The 22,786-nt window shown below is 47.8% G+C and overlaps 1 protein-coding gene and 1 long non-coding RNA gene across 2 annotated transcripts; both read right to left on the bottom strand.

The window, feature by feature from the left end:
• Positions 1–258: 258 nt before the first annotated feature.
• Positions 259–13,051, bottom strand: LOC146809764 (uncharacterized). Its single transcript, XM_085614382.1, has 3 exons — positions 12,793–13,051; positions 5,905–5,964; positions 259–851 (listed from the first exon to the last, which is right to left on the bottom strand). The coding sequence occupies exons 1-3, from the start codon at positions 13,025–13,027 to the stop codon at positions 466–468; spliced, it is 681 nt and encodes a 226-aa protein (XP_085470508.1). The 5' UTR covers positions 13,028–13,051; the 3' UTR covers positions 259–465.
• A 3,135-nt stretch (positions 13,052–16,186) lies between these two features.
• On the bottom strand, positions 16,187–22,549 carry LOC146809763 (uncharacterized). Its single transcript, XR_014965586.1, has 2 exons — positions 22,081–22,549; positions 16,187–16,622 (listed from the first exon to the last, which is right to left on the bottom strand). It is a non-coding gene; the product is annotated as an uncharacterized LOC146809763 (long non-coding RNA).
• Between the last annotated feature and the right edge of the window lie 237 nt (positions 22,550–22,786).

Here is a 22,786-nt window from a genome sequence, read left to right as displayed (position 1 = left end):
ATTACAGAACACACTAACTTATCTAAACAACTAATCTAAAAACCAAAACCTATCTAAACTAACTAATCTTACACTAACGAACTTAACTCTATTAACCTAACCTAAACTATGATCACGCAGACAAGTAGACATCATCCCCCCACCCCCCCTTAAGACATCAATGCACAATAGACATACACATACTTAAACTACACATTTACTAACCATAACACCATACTAAAACAAATATATATATTTTTTTTCAATTTTTTTTTTTTTCCATAAACATTAACACACATAACATTACCCCCCACCCCTAAAAGTATTTAAAAAACCCCTATGATAAAAATCTTAAAACTACATCTACATCTAAAAACCTATCTCAACTAACTATGCCTACATATTCTACAATCACTAACAAAATGATACTTACAAAATAATAATATTAACAAACACAATAACTGTAAACCATATTTCCATTAGCCCTTAGATTTGGCTAATCAAATATTCCAGTCTCTGGTGGACCGTGTCCAATTTCTCCTCCAACTTCTCAATTTTCCTGTCCATGGAATCAAGTCTGGACATCAGGGTGTCCATTGCCTGGTCCGGTATGGCCTGTGGAGCAGACGATCCAGAGGCTGCTCCACTGGGGACAACAGCGGCTGATGAGGTCGATGGGGCCACGGGAGTGGGAGGATGCTGTTGTGGCTGCATGCCATCCCTTGAGGCGGGGTCGGTGGTCCACGTGTCGGTAGCCCGCTGCTTCTCATACTGGCGGGAGGTCCAGCGGAAGCCCTTTGCCACGGAGAGGATGTGTAGATATCGGGCCTTCCTTATGCGGAAAGCCCGCTCATCCTCTGCATTCATGTTATCTGTATGAAAGGGTGGACATGTGTCAGTTCACCAGAACATGCCGGACATTAAATCATAGGAAATGCATGCTGTCAGGTGTAATGTAAAACACATTTGGGCAAATCATCTTTTCCATTTGTTGCCCACACACACCAATACATATGTACTGATTTAGCTCGGCACATACTGTGCAGTCAACTGAATGTCATGGTTGCATGGTAATCCTTGGCACACTTGACATAGTAACTAATTAATGATGAGCCATATGAATTTAAGAACCAGTCAACAGGCATCACGACATGTGATCATTTCCCCACAAAAATGACATCTGGCTCGCCTTGTATCAGGCATGGAGTCATGTGGACATGAATCTGCAATGGACGCTAGGTTCTGACAGTGTCACAGTTTGTCATGGAAGAAGAACTCCTTCCCTTGCATATTTACCACTAGCCCGTTCATTTCACACTCCAACAGAGGAATGCACTGAAGTGGCAATTGCATATTGGAACACAGAGATGTGCTTGCTGTCTACACACCAAGGAGACTCATAATTCATAACAATACTAAAATTGGATGGCATGCAGCATGCCATGTAGTACTAGCAGGGTGCAATTAACGTCAGCTTGGCGTTCAGAGCATACATGCTACAAGCACTTACATGTAGCCCATGGTTTTTGTGGGTATTGTCCAATCTCCAAAACACAGTAACAAATCTACCATATCTTGCAGCAACTCAGTCATCATGACAAAGGATCAAGGATGCGTCACAGCATCATGACATAAGTCTTATGTTGTCATGAATGTGAATATAACATTATCAGACAGGATGTGCCACACTTGTGTGTTGAAATACGTTCGTAGTGTCACCTACCCTGTGCACTAAAGCACGTCACAGCAATGTCAACATCATCCCTTATCTGTTCCATGGGAAAAAAGGGACAATCAAGTACTACAGTTCCAAGGGTCACATCAGAAGGACACATGACTAGCTGTTGAAGTGTGTGGACTGCAGAAATGCTCACCTGCAGTCCATGCATTAACTGCCAATGCAACCATGCTGGGCCGGGTCATCCTGGCCATCGGCCATCTCATTGATTGTGCCATACACATCCAATCATCTGTGGGACACACATTGTAAGTCCTGTACCAACATTAATTGTGAAAGTGGGTCTGTGATACGTCTAGACATGAGATGAGGCTGTCAGCAAAATAATCAAATAGGAGGCTGATTCCTGTCCCACAAACAAATGGCTGTGGACTACAAATTTCTAAAAGCCACCCTAGGCTTGAAATATTCCGTGTGGAATTCCATGAGGACTAACCACGCATGGGCTCCCATCTGTTGTGTTACACGTAGGAAAAGTCAATGCATGGACACTACACCCGCTTTGGTACACATATATTGACATCATCCTGGAAAATGATTGGATTGAATAAGCCTTTTCACTACATTATGGAAGACATGCATACTTGACACATAGCTTTGCTCTTATTCTGTGCATATGGTACATAGTGTCATCTATACTCCGTTGTAGGAATATTGCATACCTATCCAAGGTGGGTGGGTCCACGAGCACAATGGAACCACATGAGAAATGTGATGACCGACAGATTGAATGCCAAATACATGACTCACAGACATATTGATGTGCAGCTTGCAAGGCATATCCACAGGAACTTTCCATACATTACAAATTGACCTTTTCATTGACCCAGCACAAGGCGAAACGCATTCAAATACACCATATGCTATACACAGTACGCAAACACCCCATCCAACTCGTGGACACAATCCGTACATCTTCCACGGATGTTGCCTTCCTGGGGGAGACATGTCTGAGGGCCTCCTCCATGCCCGACGTTGCCATAGCCATTCTGGACGGCTACAAGAACACTGGCAGGGACCGCAACAATGGAGTAGGAGGTGGGCTTGGCATTGTCATGGTCAACCACAAAACCCTCTGGGCCTCACACATCAATGACCACACCCTCAGCACCGCCAAACTCATGCACTTGAAGAGCCACACATACCACAACCCCATTCTCAGAGGAACCCTCGTCTACAGAACCCCTGGACCCTGGCCTCAATTCTGTGACACCATTGCCAATTGGTTCTGCACGCATGACTACATCCTCCTGGTACACCTGAACCTCCACCTCAAGAACCACAAACACAACAACTCCTCCACCCTGGTAGTCAACCTCGGACTCAGTCAGCTCGTCAAAACGCACACCCACTCCGCCAGACGCACGCTTGACCAAGATCCTCGGCTACCTCCCATGTCCCTTTCAGCCACACCACCAAACTGGACTGGCCATTGGTGCATCCACTACACCTTCAAGACAAATCACCACACCCCAACACATTCAACACATCACATGCAGCAGCCAGATCAAAGACAACAATGAACAGCTTGACAACACCCTTGCCCAGTGCCCACACGCCAACCCAAACTACACTGACTGCGCAACATGCAAATGCAGGCAATTGATCAATGACTGCCACAACACTGTCACCCCGATCACAGAACCCTCCAACAGACACATTGGCAAGAAGGCTGCCTGGTTCACTGTGGACATACGGCCCTCCATACACACATGCCAGAAAGTACATAAAACATTGCACCCCAAACAGACACCAGACAGTATGTGGGCCACAAGAACGGCATCCTCAGACACCATCACCTCATCTGAACTGCTACAAGGGCCACCACCAAGGACTGCATAGACAACAGCGCCACCAATAACAATGAGATATTCAACATCATTAAGGTACCCTCCAACCCTGGCTCCAACACCAATGACATCCCACAACTGCAAGACCTGTGATACACCCTTGCCACACTCTTCCATTGCAATATTGCAGACATCCACAACAGCTACCACAACCCGTACACCTTGACAGGCACCAACACCTCAGACACCCCGGCCACCATCCACACTGACCCCCCTGCTCACCTGGAGCAATGTGAAGGACAACATCAAAATGAGGTACACCATCCACTCCATCTCACCGTCTGACACATTTGCGCACCACATGTGCAGCAAAGCTAGCCCCACCATTGCAACCCATCTCCTCAAGGCCATCAACATCTCCTTAGAGAGTGCGAGCTTCCCAGCAAATTTTGATGCACGCCGAGATCAACGCCTCACTCCAGGAATCCAAGGTGGATGCAAGAGGCCTCAAGAACTTCCAGACAATTTCCCTGCTCCCATTCCTGCTAAAGGGCATGCACAAGATTGCAAACAAACAACTGACCGGCTACCTCGAGGAGTACACCATCCTGGACCTGTCACACTCCGACATCTGCAGGAATCCCAGTATTGACAATGGCCTCATTGCCAACACCAATGGCATCTGGCCCCTGATGTACAATGATGAAAGTGCGCCACACATCCGCCATGAGCTCTCAGCCGCCTTCAACAATGTCTGTCAACGCACCCTACGCACATGCCTCAAACACGCAGGAATCCAAAGCAAGGCTCTGGAGTGGACCACCTCCTTCCTCTCTGGCAGCAGCCAGAGCCTCCGCCTACCCTCATTCTGCTCCCAAGCCTCAAAGATCATCAGCGGCAGAACACAAAGATCATCCCTCTGCACAACATTGTTCATCATCTCCATGGGCACGCTTGCACACGTTGCACAACTGCACCACCTCCACATCATCTCCTACGCTGACAACACACAGCTGATCCTTTCCCTCACCAAGGACAACCTCAACACCAAAACCAACATCCTCAAAGGAATGACTGCCGTTGACGAGTGGATGACGAACAAATGACTGAAGCCAAACTCACCCAAGACGGGGGTCCTCTTCTTGGGATCCACCCCCTCAGCCAGGGACAACTCCTGGTGGACAACTACACTGAGAGCAGCACCGGCAGACACCAACCATGCAAGCAACCTGGGGGTCAACCTCGAATCAACACTCACCATGACCAGGCAGGTCAACGTCGTCTCATCCGCCAGCTACAACACCTTCCGCATGCTCAGCAAGATGTACAAGTGGATCCCCACTGCAACCAGTAGAAGCTTCACCCTTGGCCTCGTCTGCATCAGGCTGCACCATTGACATGCAGACAATGTGGGAGCCACTGCCAAACTCCGTAAACGTCCGCAACACATACAGAACGCTTCTGCACACCTTGTGCACAACTCCTCTTGCCACAGCCACATCACACCCCATCTGGGATCCCTGTATTGGCTCACCGTCAACAAGAGGATCGCCTGCAAGCTTCTCACCCATGCACACAGAGCACTCCCCCACACCGGTCAAACATACCTCAACAGGATAATCACCGTCTACTACCAGAATTGCCAGTGCTCTTTCAGTGACCTTGCCCTTGCCACTGTCCCCCACATCCAAAGACCTACCAGCGGCAGGAGTTTGTACTGCCAACATGCCGCAAAGACCTGGAACACCCTCCTACAGCTGAGCCTGGTCCTCCTTGCCTTCATGAGGGCACTCAAGAACAGGCTGTTCGAACAATAGCAGCACACCTCCCCCCGCGCATTGAGACCCTCACGTGTGAGTAGAGCAATTTACAAAAGTAATGATTGATTGATTAATTAATAAGTCTGACTGCCATTCCTATGGCTCATCCATATACAAATGTTTTGGGGCTAGGGATGTTGATGGTAATTGCACTGACAATGTTTCCATAGCATGATACATTGGCTAATTAAAGCAAGGATGACATTAAACTGTCACTACAATATACTTGAACTTCTCCAAATTGTTCACGGACGTGAAGGTTCAAATGTCATTCAGATGCTGTTTCATTAACTTGGCTTTGGCTACTCCAGTCCCAGTGGCAATGGCCACTCCATTTTGCCTTGTGGATAGTGGCAAGGAGTGTCAGACAGTGTTGTGGCTTCTGATCTGTCCACACATGTCCACACGTAGTACAACGGTCACAACATGTTACATCATGTAGTTTGGAATTAGGATGCAAAAGATAAGTCCGGACTGCAGCAGGAAGTTGTGATTGTACCATAGTTGCACTCATACACAGTTTTGCTTCCATCCTCGCACTTGATACACAACAAATTATATGAACATGGATACTCACTGGTGGCATTTGGGTCTTCAAAGCTGTCGACCTCCCCCTGTGTATATGGCCGTGGGCCACCTACAAGAAGAGTAACAGAAGTACAAATTGGTATAGAATCACATCATATGTACATGTCAATTTAAACCAAAACATTATTTAGCGTGACACATGCATGGAAATAACAGGACGTGTCACTCCTTTTACATTGAGTGCAGCCATATTGTTCCTAACACACATGGACAGTGGAAACACTGGATTGCTTCCACATCAATGTTCACACATGTGTGCCATCCCTGTGATTTCGCACATGCATCTACAGATTCAACACACATGCCCTTATGCAGACACTGTTGCTGACTGCTGTACGGATTGCTGTTTCAAAAACGTGTTTATGCACACGCACATGTGTAAGCATTCATTAGCCACAGACACTGACAACGCTTCTTCGACTCTCAACATTCCCACAGCATGTTAAGCTCTATCATGTTCACTGATTGCACACTGATATGATCTTGCAGATGACTGTTGCATAGTGGCTCACACATGACTAGGGTTACATTTGGCTGCCTGCTTCACACTCCGTTCGGGATGCTGATTCACCTGAAGTGCATCCACCATGACGTATACAGCATTCAAGGTGTACATCCATGATACATTCAAGCAAACATGTAGTTTGATGCATGTACACACTGCAGATGCACAGTATCGGACCATCAGCCAAAGCCATCTTTACCCAGCAACAAGCCCAAACTCAATCATTGGACATGCCTCTACACAATCCATCAGCTCAAACTTGGATCACTTTGTATGGACTGTACCAGTGGCAAATCTACACGCTACGCAAATTACACAGCCAGCAACACCCATGGACAGTAATCCAGACTACAATGCACCCTGGCGTACACCACCAAGTACACGCACACTACGTACACACAAAACTACACCAACTCTGGATCATGACATGCATCGCCATCAAAGTGTCCACCCTTTGAAGACTAGCCATGGAGATCTGTATCATCCGCAAAAAGACTAGCAACAGATGGAGCGTTACTCACAGGAATCATGGTAAACGCTACCTTTCCATCCCAAGTTAGCAGATGACTCACCAATCAATCATCCCATTTAATGATTAGTCTACAACAACTGTCTGGTGTGTGCACATGCCATTGCACTCAATAGGTACATCTACATCACAAAGTGAAGCACAAGCCATAGCACGCTCAACATCAAACGACTAAGTGCACAGATCCAGGTCAGAACAAGGACAACACCCCTGTGGGAACCTCGTCCAAATACCTACATGCCCCTGAGGTGTGTACACAACCCACATCACATACATCATTGCCCAACATGCATTCGCATACATGTTCCACAGACTTGTGACATAGCTCAACTCACATCTTGACTACAGACGTGCCAACAGGTTAGCAAAATTCATTGACAAGCTTGTAGACATCACACAGTAGCAACTGGCCACAAGGCACAGCCACAAGGACGGTGGCAACATCAACACATCCACCACACCAAGACCACATACCCCAATGGCCTGACCGTTCTGACGTACACCTCCTGTCCACCATACAGCTGCATCCATATGAAACAATTAGCACCCCACACAGAAATTACAGATTCTTGACAACTAACAACTATAATGAGCCACAAACCAAAATGCCAACAACACCTTGCACTACACAAGCTTGGTTCTCAATGGACCACACAGATGGTTATCGTAATGTCTAGATGATTTTGCTACAGTCTCCAACACAGACACACAGCAGCACAGGAAGTCAACACGGATCGCATACAGACCACATCATTAGTGAGACACATGCAGACACCATTTTGCAACGATGAAGGACGGGGACGCTAAGACACTATAAATCCCCTTGATAAGGATCCAAAGCAAGGACACCATCTCAACAATCCACACACACATCAAGATTTTACAAGGGCAAATGACTCACCCAATCAATCCTCAGCAACTCCAGAAATGCTACACTAAGAATGCACTTCACGAGTTACATTGGCAGAGCTAGCATTGTGCATGCGGACATGTCCCCCTCACAGGATCACTACAACAAGCGCTGCTCATATTTCCACACAGATGTCATGTGCCTCCAGGATCATTGACATTTTCAGACACAGGTCAATGTAAACATATATCTTCATGCAAAACCTGCTACCCCTCCATCTCATCTTTGACAACATTGAGCACCACAGACAGCGCATCTACCATGATACTCATCCTTTGATGATCACAAATGTACCCCTGTCACCAACCTCTCCTACCAATCTGGCACACACGTCACTCCAGCATTCAGCGTTTACAATGAAGCTGGGTGTGTAATAGTGAGCTTATGCACCTTAAGTGGACTAGCGCATGCTTACGACCCACATGCAATGAGCTGACAACAAACATCCTGCGCAGACCACACCGTGCACCTCTCCTTTTCAAATGTATGTAACAGACTCTGCAACTGCAGCTGGATTGCGACCCTCACATGTGAGTAGGCTAATCCTGATGATGATGCCTGCTTGATTCATCTATTGATGCCGCATGCTTACATACGCAACCAGAGTCATGTATATGGTGACATATGCACAGGGTATGGACTGAAATACAAGATAGTGCAGGAATGATGCAACCCCAGACCTTTGTCTGCACCACACTGTTTGAAATTCCAAGCAATGGAATACAACATTGACATTTTAAATATTCCTTGTTCCAACAGTACTTCACTATATTCTACATCCTGGTGGTGCTGATTCATGCTTAACATTGACAATGAACTGCAAATCCAGCAAGCGTGTTTTACCATGCACTTGTGAATATGCAAAATTTGCACTACGTTTTTAAAGGGCTTGCTATGTTGCATGTTGTTAGATGTGGATGTTCACACACAACACCCATAGCCACTGATGCATGGCCAGACTTACAGAGTGGCAATTAACTGGGAAACCATCTGGATGGCACTCCACCCTAAGGCTGGCCTACTGTGTCTCGAAAAAGGGACTATTTAATCATTTCATTTGTCATTGCTCAATGCATGCTGCATTTGATTACACACATTGGAGGAGAGAATCATGACATTAGTGACCTTGGGGTGTGTTGGACCTGTCAGCCCTAGGGTGGTCCCCCCTTCTATTTGTGATCTGCCTAATTGTTGTCCACCATATTTTTTGTGTTGGAGTAGGTCTCCGGGCGCCTTTTCATTGCCAATCAGTGTTAAGGTGCAGGTGCTCCCTTCTCCCAAGATGGCTGCCACAGACCCCTGCTACTGCAGAGTGGTCTTTCATAGTAGCACCCTAGCTGCCAGGAGCTGGCTGGGACCCCACAACAATGTTGCGACACCAGCCCGCCTTTTGTCCCATGGGTAGAATGGGGAAGCTCCTGGAATGTGCTGGAACCTTCTAGGAGGGAGGTGGTGTTTTACTTTAGCCGCCTTGGCTAGAGGTCACCTGACCTAGGGCTACTTAAGTGAGGAAGGGTACTTTTTGTGGTGAGTTGGCCAGTGGGGTACAGCAGAGCTGGAGAATCCACGCAGGAGTGTAGGCGGTTGGGCCTAGCCTGGGACTTATGCCTCTGAGAGTGACAGGATTTAGGTGCTGACTCTTAAGTGAGTGAGGGACCCTGTGAAACCCTCTGATCTTGCACAGCAGTAGTAGGACCAAAAGAACCTCTGCCCAGCCTGACTAGGAAGGACCTAGTCGTTAACTCCATCCCTACCCCCCTGTAACAGAACCCCCTTAAGGGCGCCAGAGCCATCTGCGCCAACAAGACTTCATCTAACACCTGAGAACAGTAACTGAATGCTGAGACTGCGTGTCCTGACTGACCCCCGAAACCCTATGCAAAGCAGATTGAAGAACCACCGGGGATCGACCAGGTACTAGCGCTGTGACCCCTGCGCTCCCTGACCTGGCCTGGGTCCCTCGGCAGCGTGCTCCGCTGAGCGCGGAGCTCCCCTCCTTAATTTCAGCCCCCCCCCCCTGTGGCGTGGAAGCAAGCGCGCTCACCGCAGCGGGCGGAAGGCCGGAAGTAGTGCCCTTCAGTGTCACGAGGCCCGTGGAGTAGCCCGGGGACCCGTTGCTGCCGTCGCAGCTGTGCAAGAAGGTGGGCCAGGCCGAGGACCATTGCCCACATCGCCAATGGAGCGGACGCCATCCAACGTCAAGAGCAAGGTGAGCCCGGATGCTGTGATTGACGCCGGTGCGCCCCCTGATGTTTGGGAGCCGCAACACACCCTGAGCCCGGGTTTCCTCTCCGTGGGAGTCCCCCTGGTCACCACGACTGAGAGACCCCGCCAAGGGATCCTTTCCTTGTGCCCCCCGTGACTGTACTGAAGCGTGGTGCCCTACAAACTGCACCGGAGCCCGAGAGACTTGCTCCGCAAGTCCGGTGCGCTCCCTGCTACTAGCTCCGTGTGTAGAGATTCACTGTTACTGCTTACGAGTAGCACTATGCTCTTCATGTTCCGTTCTGAAGTGCTGTATGTCATTGCTTACGAGTTGCACTCTGTTATTCATGTTCCATTCTGAAGTATTCCTTGCTAATGATTCCGAATGGCGCTTGGTTTTAAATGCTCCAGTCTGAAGTATTCCTTGCAAATGATGATGATAGGGCTCTGTTTCAAATGCTCAGTTATGACAAATGCATGGCTATTGATTACGAGCAGCGCTCTGTGTTAAATGCTCCGTTCCAAAGTGTTCCCTGTTGGCAACTACGAGCAGCGCTCTGGTCTAGATGCCCCGTTCTGAAGTAGTCATTGCCAGTTAATCACGAGTGGCACTCTGTGGAAATCGGCGCTGTTCTGAGGTATTCACCGCTCAGCGCGTAAAGCGCGGGAATCGCCACTGAGGTGCTACAGATAACCAAAGTAGCGGTGTGCCCACGAGTTCTGCCCTGGGTCCCTGCACGCCCTAGGAGTGGCGCTACAGTCCCCAAACCCTACCCTGAGAAGTGAGATACACTAGGGTGGCCTAGAGCCTTTAGAAACCTACTGGTGCATGACGTGCTGGTGAATATGGGGCGGGTGAATCCACTGCTAATCTAAGTGAAGCTTGCATTGATATCTGAGGAACTGCATTTACATCTCATGAATTGCATTTATATCGCATGAACTTCATTTACATCTCATGAATTGCATTTATATCACATGAACTGCATTTATCTCGAACTACTTGGATAAACTTGAATTATTTGCATGAACCTTTACAGTGTGGCGTATCTTATTGTGTGTGTTCCCCATTCCATGCGAGGTGCGTGTTGTATGGTTGCTTTACACACAGGCCTTTGGGTGCCCAGCCGCTCGTGTCACGTTACCGCCCTTAGGGACTGGAGACCCCGGTTTCCTACAGGGTGCATGAAGGTGTCCCTTCATGAACAGACACTACTGCCCCACGACGCAGGCAGCCATGTACATGTTAGCAAGTCTGCCTGCACCTGCACATGACGGCAGTTTGTGTACCAGCACAGGGCTTGGCACCGTGATTACACATCATGGGGCTGATTTATGTTTGACTTGCGCCTCATTAACGCCACCGTTGCGTCACTTTTGTGACGCAGCAGCGGCGCAAATCCTGCGCCATGGTGCGGGGTATTTACAACGTGACGCATCTGGGAGATGCGTCACGTTGTAAAGCCCTGCGCCACATGTAGGCGTTCCAGGGCAGGTGTGGCCGTTCCGGCGCAGGAACGCCTCCTAAAAGTGGCTGAGTGAAATAGACAAGATTTCACTCAGTCACTTTTCCAGCCATGCTGCGTCACATCCCTGCGCCTGCTTGAAGCAGGCGTAAGGATTGACGCAGAATTTTAGGGATAGGGGCACCCAGAGCCTTGCTGGAGCTGCGTCGCGGTTGCACAGCAACTCCAGCAATGCACCATCCATACGACGGCAGATGCATCACGCATCTGCCCATCCGAGTGCCACGGTGCGCCGCATCATGAATGCGGCGCATCAATGGTGGCGCACAAGTGGGCAGATGCGTGGCAACTCCTCTGGTGCATCTCTGCTGATTAGCAGAGATGCGCCAGACGTCATGAATCTGCCCCTTTGTATCCAAATCATCCTCCCCCTTGTTCACAGCATGACTATGAAAAATCAATTTATTTAACTGGTGCATGTGTCTGTGTGAATAGAGAAAATTTCAATGTCAACATCATGTATATTTGGGCCGATTGATGTTTCCTGGCGCATCCCTGCAAATCAGCAAGGATGCGCCAGGAGAGATGGGTCACACAAGTTTACCCTTGCGCCACCCATGATGCGCAGCATTTTCAATGCAGCGCATCATGGCGCAGGAATAAACAGATGCGTGACGCATTCGATGGCGTAAGGTTGCCGCAGTGCTTAAGTTGTGTTGCAAGCGCAACGCAACTCCAGCACTGTTCCAACCAGCCCAGCCCTAACATGGTCTGTCAAGCCTTACGCCTGCTTCAAGCAGGTGCAGGGTTTTGATGCCTCATTGTCGGAAAAGTGAGTCAGTCACATATTATAGATTTGACTTTTCCGAGGGTTATTTCCGCCATTACACCCACCCTGCGCTACATTAAACATGACGCAGGTTTAATGTAGCGCAGAGCTTTACAGCGTGACACATCTCCATTGATGCGTCACGATGTGAATATGGCGCAAACTGGCGCAGGGTTTACACCACCGCTGCGTCACAAAAGTGACGCTACGGCGGCATCAAAGGGGCACAAGTCCCTCATACATCTGCCCCATGGTTTCCAACATATGTGTCTGTGGCCACAGAACAGTCTTTTGTATTGCATGCGCTCATATGTACATCCATACAGACCATTGCAACGCCAATTGATTGGTCATACGATTTGTGCAGAGGGAGATATGGCATAGTTTAGCACCTCTGAAGAGAATATATGAGTGACAAGAAACATTGACTTACCAACTGGACCACCAACTTCCAGGCCAAGATGATCGAGCAGGTCAGCCTCCCTGCTGATGACGTCCTGCCAGCGGTGCTTTATCTGGTGGGTTGTCCGCTGGATCTGGAATAGACGCCCCAGATGTTGCTGCACAGTGGTCCACCGGCGCTTGCGCCCTGCTGTGTCATACCCCTGACTGACCCTGCCCCCCATGCTGATCATCCGGGGCAGGTAGTGGAATATTAGCCATATCATCCCGCCAAACTGTCGATCGGTCAAATTTCGAGACCTTCCCGACATGATTTAGGATGACGTAAAGGAAACTTAATAAATTTGAAAAAGGAAACTTATTTAAGATTGACCTAATATGTACAATAAAATAACCCACCCCTATATAAAGCCTTAAAACTAACTACCCCAATCGACAAACACCCCACAATACTAATGTTACAGACACACACAAGACTCACAAATCACTAAAGACATAAAAACACACCTCAAAAGACACAGGGGACAGACAAAAGACACTTTGAAAGGCAAATCAGGACACCACAGACTCCAAACAACTCCACCAGCAAGCACACACCAAAAGCAAGTAAGGGAAAGTGAAAGTAACTGTGCACTTCCTGGTTTGGGAGGTTCTGGAATCATTGCATCATTTCCTGCTTCGATGCGACACGTTTTTACGTTTTGCGTCACGCTTCCGTTGATGCGTAGATTGTCACTTATTGCATTTAGGCTCAGGTATGCATGCGTGACGCTTATTTGTTTTGCGTGTTGCATCATGAATTAATATTTACGAAGCGTGACGTAAGTCACAGTACGTCGCGCATTATTGGGATGCTACTCGTTTGTATGTATTTGCGAGACTTTCCTGTAGAAGCGATACTTTACGTGTAAAAGCATCACTTTTCATATTGTAATAGCTGCAGAATGTAAAAATTATCCACGCTTTGCTACTTGCGACACTTTACATTGAGATGCAACACTCTTCTATTGTGTGAGTGACTCAATCATGACTTGCCACTGTATAGATGTGTATGTGTGAGGGCAGAACTACCAGGAACTGTAGCATCGTAGCAGCATTTGCATTTTGCACTCCTGAATGCGCAGGTGTGCCACGTATTCACAGAAATATGTTGCATATCCATGCTTCACCCTGCACTGGTGCAACAACTTGAGGCATGCAGTGGGCCAGGACCCTTGGAGCCTGGTGCATGGATGCGTACGTCACCAGATATTATCTGTGTGCATGCATTATCCCCTTGAAATTAGTGTTGTGGACTGCAGCACAGATATGGAGCGGGATAAGGCACGGCGTACATACAAAGTGGTAAAAGTACAATCCCATTACGCCATATTAGCGCACCGTTACATCACTTTTGTGATGCAGTGGCGGGGCGAAGACAGTGCCATGCTTTTGGCTATTTACAATGTGACACATCTAGTGAGATGTGTCACGTTGTTGAGCCCTGCGCAAGATGTTGGTGATCCTGGCGGGGGGGGGGGGGGTGGCCTTCCAGTGCAGGAACGCCTCAGACAAGTGGCTGAGTGACATGTACAATATTACACTCAGTCACTTTGACGTCCATGCAACATCAAAAGCCTGCGCCTTCTTGAAGCATGTATAAGTATTAATGCAGCATGTTTGAGATAGGGCCAAGATCATACTTGCTGGACCTACGTTTCATTTGCAACGCTACTCCAGCAATGCACCGCATTTGCACAGGGGGATGCGACACGCATCTGCACATCCATGCGCAACGGTGCACCACATTGTACATGCGGCACATCTGTGTTTGCGCACGGGTGGGCAGATGGCTCGATGCTTCTGGTGCATCCCTGTTGATTGACAGAGATGCACAGGAAGTCCGTAATCTTGCACGGAATGTCTCCTTTTTTGCAAATGATTACGCCACCTCCAGGGTGGTTTAGTATTCAGTTGCATCTCCATGCTTTCACTCATTTGGTCAATCTGGATATGTATCTTGTTCCATGTGTGTTGTGTGTCAACTACCACCGCAACGTACATGGCACTCATAATCTCCGCTAAGTGCTGTGTGTAAAGTGTTTGGGGCAGAATTACAAGCCCCTTGCGTCACTTTTGCACCGTCCTTGCATCACTTTTGTGACGCAGCGGCTGCGTAAAAGTTGCTGCCCATTAACAACGTGACGCATCTAGGGAGATGCGTCACGTTGTGAAGCCCTGCACAACATTACACCTGCGTCAGGTTTAATGTGTACAGGGTGGGCGTTCTGTCGCAGGAAGCCCCGTATGAGTGACCCAGTGAAATCTACAAGATTTCAATGAGTCACTTTTACATCCATGCTGCGTCAACACCCTGCGCCTGCTTGAAGCAGGCGTTAGTATTGATGCAGCATGTTAGGCATATGGCGCCCTGGGCATTGCTGGAGTTGCGTCGTGCTTGCGACACGACTCCAGCAATACGTGATTTTTCCGTCAACAGATGCGTCAGCATTTCTGACGCATCTGTCAATCCTTGCGCCATGGTTCGCCGTGCATCCATGGTGAGGCAAGGATTTGGCAAGTAGGTGCAGGGAAAGTGACACATCTCTACAGATGCGTCACTTTCTTGTAAATCTGCCCCTATGTATTTTGAAGGAGATGTGAAGTCACACAGGGTGGGTTTCCCGCTCCCTGTACATGTGGATGGTCCCCATGCACCACCAGTCCGTCAGACAAAGTGATGTTCTGGTGGCACAGGGGGCTTGTCATTGTAACCCATGTTGTTGTTCGAGGGATGTTTCACATATAGTACATGTGTGTCACCTGTGTCGACATGTTGCCTTATTGCATGTTGACTTGTGTGGCTTCTTCTCACCAACGTTTCCTTCTGTAAGATGATATGTGTGTATATTCGGAGTGAATAAGGATTGATCGGTGAGTGGTACTTCCAACTTGCACAGCAGCTGACTGACATTACATCACACATTGTTGCCAGTGCCTGCATGTCATTGCTTGAGCTGTGACTCTGCTCAGACATGTATGTATTTTTCTTATCCACGGCGGAAATGCTGCATCACTTTTCACATGTCCATATGTGAGACATCAGCATCCCAAGGAGCTTTTGCACAAGTTTTTCCATGCGTGATATTTGTGGCCACTTTCAGCAGCTATGCTTGTCAGGACCACCACACACACATAGCTTACTCAGGGTGCAAGTGTGCATGATTCACTGCATGCCATCTATTCATGCAAAAGAATGTTGCACACGACTATGAAACATGTTTTTGATAGGATGTTGCTTTCCTGTGCTATGGCAGTGCCACAGCTTGTCACAACCAAGGTCCTTCCACTGCCATGCAGCAGCAGTTTGATGTACATCTGCACATGTATATATCTATGAATTGAACTTGAACGTTAATGGACACAAAGTTGAGGATGCAACTTGAAATTGTGTAATGTTCTTTATTGTACATTTTACTGACTTCAATTTTCTACATCATGAGAAAAATTGAGTCACTATGTGTGATCGACGTCGTATCCCTGCTGCTGTGTGGTGGATGTCTTGCACTTGGGGTTGCACATGTTCATCATCATCCACCTGTCCAGGCTGCTGGTCCTCCTCCTCCCAGGGCACATTAGTTTTGACACATATGTTGTGGAGTATCGCACATGTAAGTATTATTTTGCAAACAGTTTCTGGTGAATAAAGTAGTCTTCCACCTGATACGTCAAGGCAACGGAACCTTGACTTCAGGATTCCGAAGCTGCGTTCAATAATGTTCCTTGTCCGGCAATGGGCATGGTTGTATGCCTTCTGTTGGTCAGTGCTTGGATTTCCAAATGGTGTCATGACCCAACTCTGGACTCCATATCCTTGATCAGCTGTAATTGGGAGGTAATAGATACGTGTTACTTTAGGCTGACATCAGTATACATGGCATGTGTCCTATGTCTACCTTCGCAAACTTTGAAACTACTCAAGTCCATGTTTATGGTGTTCCTGTGTGTGGTGGGTAGACGGTGTGTGGCCTTGACTGCTCTGATGTGTGCACGCTACGCGGGGGGATGGGCAGTTGCTTTTTGCAACTCATATCATGTAGCAGACAATTGTACAGGGCTCATGCAGAACATGGGTGATTGTTTGCCGGACACTGTGAAACAGGGGCAGAGGGCCCTGCCCTTCAAGGACTCTGGCAAATTGTGCTGTACCTTCATATTCCAACAGGCATCCTCCCAGGGGTACTCAAAACAGCATGCCGTGGTTGGATGGGGGGCTTGACAGGGCCAAACCTTGATGTCCCATATGCACGTGACATCGCAGTATCCATGTGTGAGGTATTAGTTCACTGTGGGACCAGGGGCGACTGTCTGTTTGGCAGACAAAGGGTATGACTGATATTGTGGATTGGTCTAAGGATGGCGTGCTCCTTCCCTTTGCTGACCTACCTGAGCAATGTGGCCCCTGAACAGGTCAGTTTATCAGATGGTGCACCAATACATGCTTACGGTGTGTAATTGCTATGTGCACGTGTATACACATTGTTGCACATTCTAATAGTATTACTTAGCTATTTACATGCATTTCGTACTGCACCTTTCAATGGTTAATTTGAGTTAGATGCCATGGGGCACATTCATGAGGTTTTGCCATAGGGAAGCGCAGCAGGCCTTCCTGCAGCGCTTCCCTACGGCAATTTAAAAGGGCAGGGATGCGCCGTATCTATAACATGAGGCGAATTCCTGTCCTTTTTCCCTGCGCAGGCGCACAATGGGCTGCCTGCGCCAACGCAGGCACCTCTGCACCATGGTGCTAGGGTGGCTGCGTTGCGGGGATGAATATTGTTGTACAGGAATGGTAACCTTTATGTTCAACAATAATCACATGAGGTTTTTTCACTTTCTATCTGTGCTGCAGAAGGCAGCACACATAGAAAAAGCACAAACGAGGAGAAATAAAGAAATTTCTCCCCGTGTTTTTTTTTTTTAAACAAATTATTAATCTGTTTTTGCATATACAGGACCATTGAAGTACAGTATGCATGAAACACAATACTTTTACATATGAACTAACGATATAGCATATATATCCGAGGCAACCTTACACGTCGTGCACATAGTTGGCAATGCCGACCAAATAAAACATACGAGAGCTTGATAGTACCTCAGTCAAGCACATTACTTTGTATCCAACCATGCCCCTGCGCTACGTTCCCAATATTCAAGATTCGATATCTATGGGGGCTCTGCCTCCCAAACAACCCTCCAACTCCCTACCCACCCCAACCCTCCCAATTAACCCAACACTTGCCACGATTTTCAGTCTGAGGGTCACAGATCCTTGACCTCGGGAGGGGAATGGGAGTGGGCGGACCCAGACTTCAAGTGCGGAGTCGGGGAAGGATAGAGGCCGAATACATCGGCCAGAGTGGGGACTGTGATGGTTCCGGACAGGCATAACAGAGGGGGGGAAGGATTGTATCATCACCCACCAGGATATGGCCTCAGTCAGACAGGAGATTACAACCCTCAGCCCCACTGGACTGGCTCCAGCTACTACCAGACTCAACCGTTGGCATACACCCTGTTTCACGCTGGGGTCCTCCGTGGACTGTGCCCCGCAGCCTCATCACATTCCTCCACCTCACCCTTAAATAGCTCAGTCAGATGTGCCCATTCTAGAGATATGGGACACTTTCGCAGCCCTCGACTCTCTTCACGGTGCAACGCTTCTCACTCCACCACTGACCCCCTCAATACCTCCTCCCCCCACACCTCCACCCGCGGCAGGGCTCAAGACTTCCACCGCTGGGTTTTCAGGCGCTTTGCCAGCATTAATGGCAGATTGGCAAAGCGACGCAACTGTTTTGCCTTCAGGGGGAGCGGCAGCAGTGACAATGGGCAAGCTTCTGCTGTGTCCCAGGAGGGGCGTTCAGTAATTATATTTAATACGTGCATTATCCTATCCCAGTATCAAGATATTTCTCCCCGTTGCGCCTCCCTTCTGCCTCCCCTGGGGAGGCGTAGGCTTTTGGCGCTGCCTCAGATTTCCGATTTCTCGATTATCAGAGGCAGTGTCAAAAGGGCATGGATGTTGCTGGTAACGTCCCCAGCAACACCCATTGGACGCCCCTTTTACGCGGAACACTGCGTTGAAGGGACTGATATTTATGATGCAACATTAAGCCGAAAAAAGTGGCTCAGTGCTGCCTGATTAATATCACGCTGGCTTCTGCGCCACGGAACGTCACAAAAAGTTGCGTTCCGATGGTGCTAGGGGCCTCATTAATGAGGCCCCATGTGTGCATATGTTGTCAGTGTGACTTGGTGATCAACAAATTTTGATGTGTGATATTTCCATGCATTCCTATCAGGTGTCCCTTGGCCCTTTACGTTATGCTGCTATTTGGGTCTGCAGGTTTGTCCAATATGTAGTGTGGTTATAGTGTATATGTGGCAATGCATTTCCACATTGATGCTTTGCATCATTTGGACCTACGGGCATGTCATGTGGATGTAATGTGGCATTGTAGAAGCAGCTGTTGCATCATATATTTTGATATACATTTATTGGTGCTTACCTACAAGAAGTCCGTTGCCATATTGCCCATTTTCAAAACGTTGATTGATTATGCTGTTTCTGAAAATGTAGGCGTCATGCACACTGCCAGGGTATTTCGCCAGGACATTGAGAAATTGTCCCCGATGGTCCACAATGGCCTGGACATTGATTGAGTGTGTGTGTTTTCGGTTGCGGTAAAGGTGTTCCGTAGCTGCAGGTGGTACGAGCTGTACATGCGTGCAGTCCATTGCTCCAAGCACATGAGGGAATCCAGCAATAGCATAGAATCCTTCTTTGATGTCCATCTGCAGCTGCTGTGTGTTGGGAAAATGTATATACTGTGGGGAGAGCTGGAGAATGGCATCCAGGACCGTAGGGAGGAAGCCGGAGTAAGATGACTGCGACACTCCAGCCACTTGTACAGCTGTTGTTTGGAACGATCCAGAGGCCAACATGTGCAATACCGCCAGTAGCTTTGTCAGGGGTGGGATGTTGTTACCCCTTTCAGTTGGTGCCTGTAGCTGTGGTGAGATCTGCCGCAACAGATTTAGTATGGACGCTTTCCTGATCCGATACAGTTTGATGACTTGTTCGTCCCGGAGTCCAATGAGGGTGGTCCTTGGACGGAAGATGCGCTCCTTTCTCCTGCGCTGCCTTTGTGGTAATGGTGGAGGCTGCGGTAGTGGGATTGGTGGTGGTGGTCTTTGTGCAACTCCCAGCTGGAGGATTAGCAGGTCCATTTTGCTTGATATGCTTCCAAATTGCTATGTGGCACTTTAAATCAAGTTCTGGTGAACTTGCGTCGTTATTTGCGCGTGGGTTTATGGGGCGCAGGTTTTCTGACGCATTCACGCATTTGCGTGACGCATAACGTAGATGCGTCGACGCAGGGAAATGACATAAATATGCCTGCGTCAGTAATACGTTGCTTTTTGGTTGGGAACGCCTACCTTGCATATATTAAAAGTGACGCGACGCAGCCGTTTCTGACTCAAATTAATTCCGTCGCATCTTGGATTACGTGACGCATATCCGTAGATGCGTCACAATATAAATTTTGCGTAAAAAACAAACCGCCGCAGCGTCACATAAGTGACGCAACGGCGGTATTAAAGTGGCGCAAGCCCAACATAAATCTGCCCCATAGTATTTAGAGCATCTTAAAACTGGATACATTGAAGATTTATGTAAACATTCTGGTGGATTTCTTGAACAGATATTTTGTGAAAAACCTGCCCTTCTGCAAAATATTTACGTATTCTTCAACATACTTGCACTTACATAGATAACCTGCACCTGGGTACATACTCAAAATGCATATCACTGTGCCATGCAATATTCATAGGTTGTGATCCTAAAAGACTTTGAAAACTAGTAGAATGAATTTGATGCAAAAAGTTTCCCAAAAGAAGCCCTTTGTGTTTTTGCTCCTACTCAACAAAGTTTTTTTTCAGAAACAAACTACCAAAGCAGGAGTTTATTTTGAAAAAACAAAAAATCAATAGTCCTGATGTGCAGAGTTTCCTCCTTGCATTTTGGGGTCATTGTTTAATTTCCATGTCTCGAATTACCATGGCTTGCATGGTTATCCCAGGCGTGGATATCCAGTGATTGTCCCGGGCATGGAAAAAGGGCGAGATGACTGCTATTACAACCTGCGGGCCCAGTAGCAAACAGACTGTCAGATGAGGGGTTTCCCCACCACTGACTGTGGGGAAACCATGACTTAGGCAGTGCACGTGACCCACCAATACGAGGTGGTACACCATTCCGGCAGACTCAAAATGAGCCTCCAGGTATAATGTTTTATTGAAATGTACCATACTTTAGATTTAGAACTATATGTAAAATGTAATTGTATCTGTGACAATATTGTAAGAATTGAATTTGTCCTGAAAACATTTTAGGCTCGGTTCACAAAATCATACTTGGCATTTGATATATATTTATGGCAAAAAATGTCTGGACTTATGCCTGTCAGGTATCGACAAAAGGATAACTAGAAGGTGTAAATTCCTTACCGATGTCGGAGCTGTACTCAACATAGTAAACCCTATCCAAGGGGAGGCACATGGGAGGATATAGGCTTGAATTGTCTTGTGAGTTTGTGGGATTAACAAATCTCTCCGATCCTTTCCTACCTTGGAAATAGTTTTAGATTTGCTACAGCAAAGAACTGGAGTAAATGCCCTTCCAGGGCGGAAAGGTCAAATGAACATCCCCAATGTTTGTCTGCGTGTAAAAAAAAGAAAAGTAAAACAATTTACAACAGGGCTGCTTTGCACGGTCCGGAATTGTCCTGTACATGCATTTCCACATTAGTAAAAGAGCAACCTGTAAAAACGTCACATGCCCTTGAGACAAAACATACACATGGAAACCTGTGGCTGGTGCAGCTTTCAGGGCAAATAACCTGCAATATATGCGAACTGCAAAACGTGTTATATCTACAACAGGCTGTACAATTACTTATGTGAGTGAAAAGTTACTAAATTTTTGTGAACCAGGTGCTTTGTTTTCTGGTACATTATGTGGTGCATTTATAGCACTTTGTGCAAAGTGAACTGTGCTTGGAGTCTGTTAGCAGGAGTTATTGCCAAACTCGCTGAGATTTCTTCACCCTGGCTATAATAAATACTTCTACTCCTCCTTTCAACCGACATGCACTGTGTTTGTATGTTGGCATGCACCATGTTTGTATGTTGGCATGTTCCGTGTTTCTATGTTGGCATGCAGTGTAATCTGTAACTGATAAACATACGTGTATCTATATACACATACCCAGGAGATTCTCTGGTGAGCACTTCACATCCTGCAAGCTGATGTCCATTTGCGCTTGGAGCCTGGTGTCTGCTGTCTGTGACAGGCGTCTTCTTCCTGGTGCCCCTCCCAGCACAGACTGCCGTCTCGTCCACATAGAGCCGGCAGGAGATTCCATTCTATCCAGAGCTGCAGTACAATATCCTGGCACAGCACTGCAAGCTTCCAGACAGACAGCGGCTCCTTCGAGCATTCCTGGCTGCGGTAGCATCAGAAACAGGCATGGCCTGTCCCACAGTGGGCTCCAAGGGACCTCTGGTGGTTGGAAGAGGTCTGTCTGCACCTGTAACGAAGTGAAACAAGCATTTACAATGCAACGGTCTCGGCGTTGTTAAAGTTAGAGCTATTGGCATTGCTCATGACATTATTCTAAAGCTATCATTTCAGGGCCCGTTTTTAGGATGCCGGCGTCTCCGCACCCCGCTGGCTCGAAGAGCTTGAAAAAAATAAAAGCGACATAATACAGATTGGAGACACCGCCCCCCCCCCCCCCCCCCAAACACTCCCTCCCCCAAGACCTCTGCTTCAGGAACAAAACGGAAGTCTTTGCCACTGAAAGGGGAAGGTTTTGTGTGTTGCAACCGGAAGAACCGTGTGTCAAGCAGGGCCCTTTCTAGGAGGCAGAGGCCCGTGTGGCACAGAGAGGGAGGAAAGAGATAAATAAAGC

Source organism: Triturus cristatus, chromosome 7 (assembly GCF_964204655.1).
Source record: "Triturus cristatus chromosome 7, aTriCri1.1, whole genome shotgun sequence".
NCBI classification, from domain to species: domain Eukaryota; kingdom Metazoa; phylum Chordata; class Amphibia; order Caudata; family Salamandridae; genus Triturus; species Triturus cristatus.
The sequence above is the reverse complement of the archived record's forward strand: the minus strand, read 5'-3'. Positions and strand labels throughout refer to the sequence as shown.

Coding starts and splice junctions, on each gene's coding strand:
- LOC146809764 (XM_085614382.1), bottom strand. CDS start 13,027: ATGATATGGCTAATATTCCACTACCTGCCCCGGATGATCAGCATGGGG. Junction 5,965..12,792: donor GGAAGTTGGTGGTCCAGTTG/GTAAGTCAATGT, acceptor CTCTTCTTGTAG/GTGGCCCACGGCCATATACA. Junction 852..5,904: donor TGAAGACCCAAATGCCACCA/GTGAGTATCCAT, acceptor CCTTTCATACAG/ATAACATGAATGCAGAGGAT.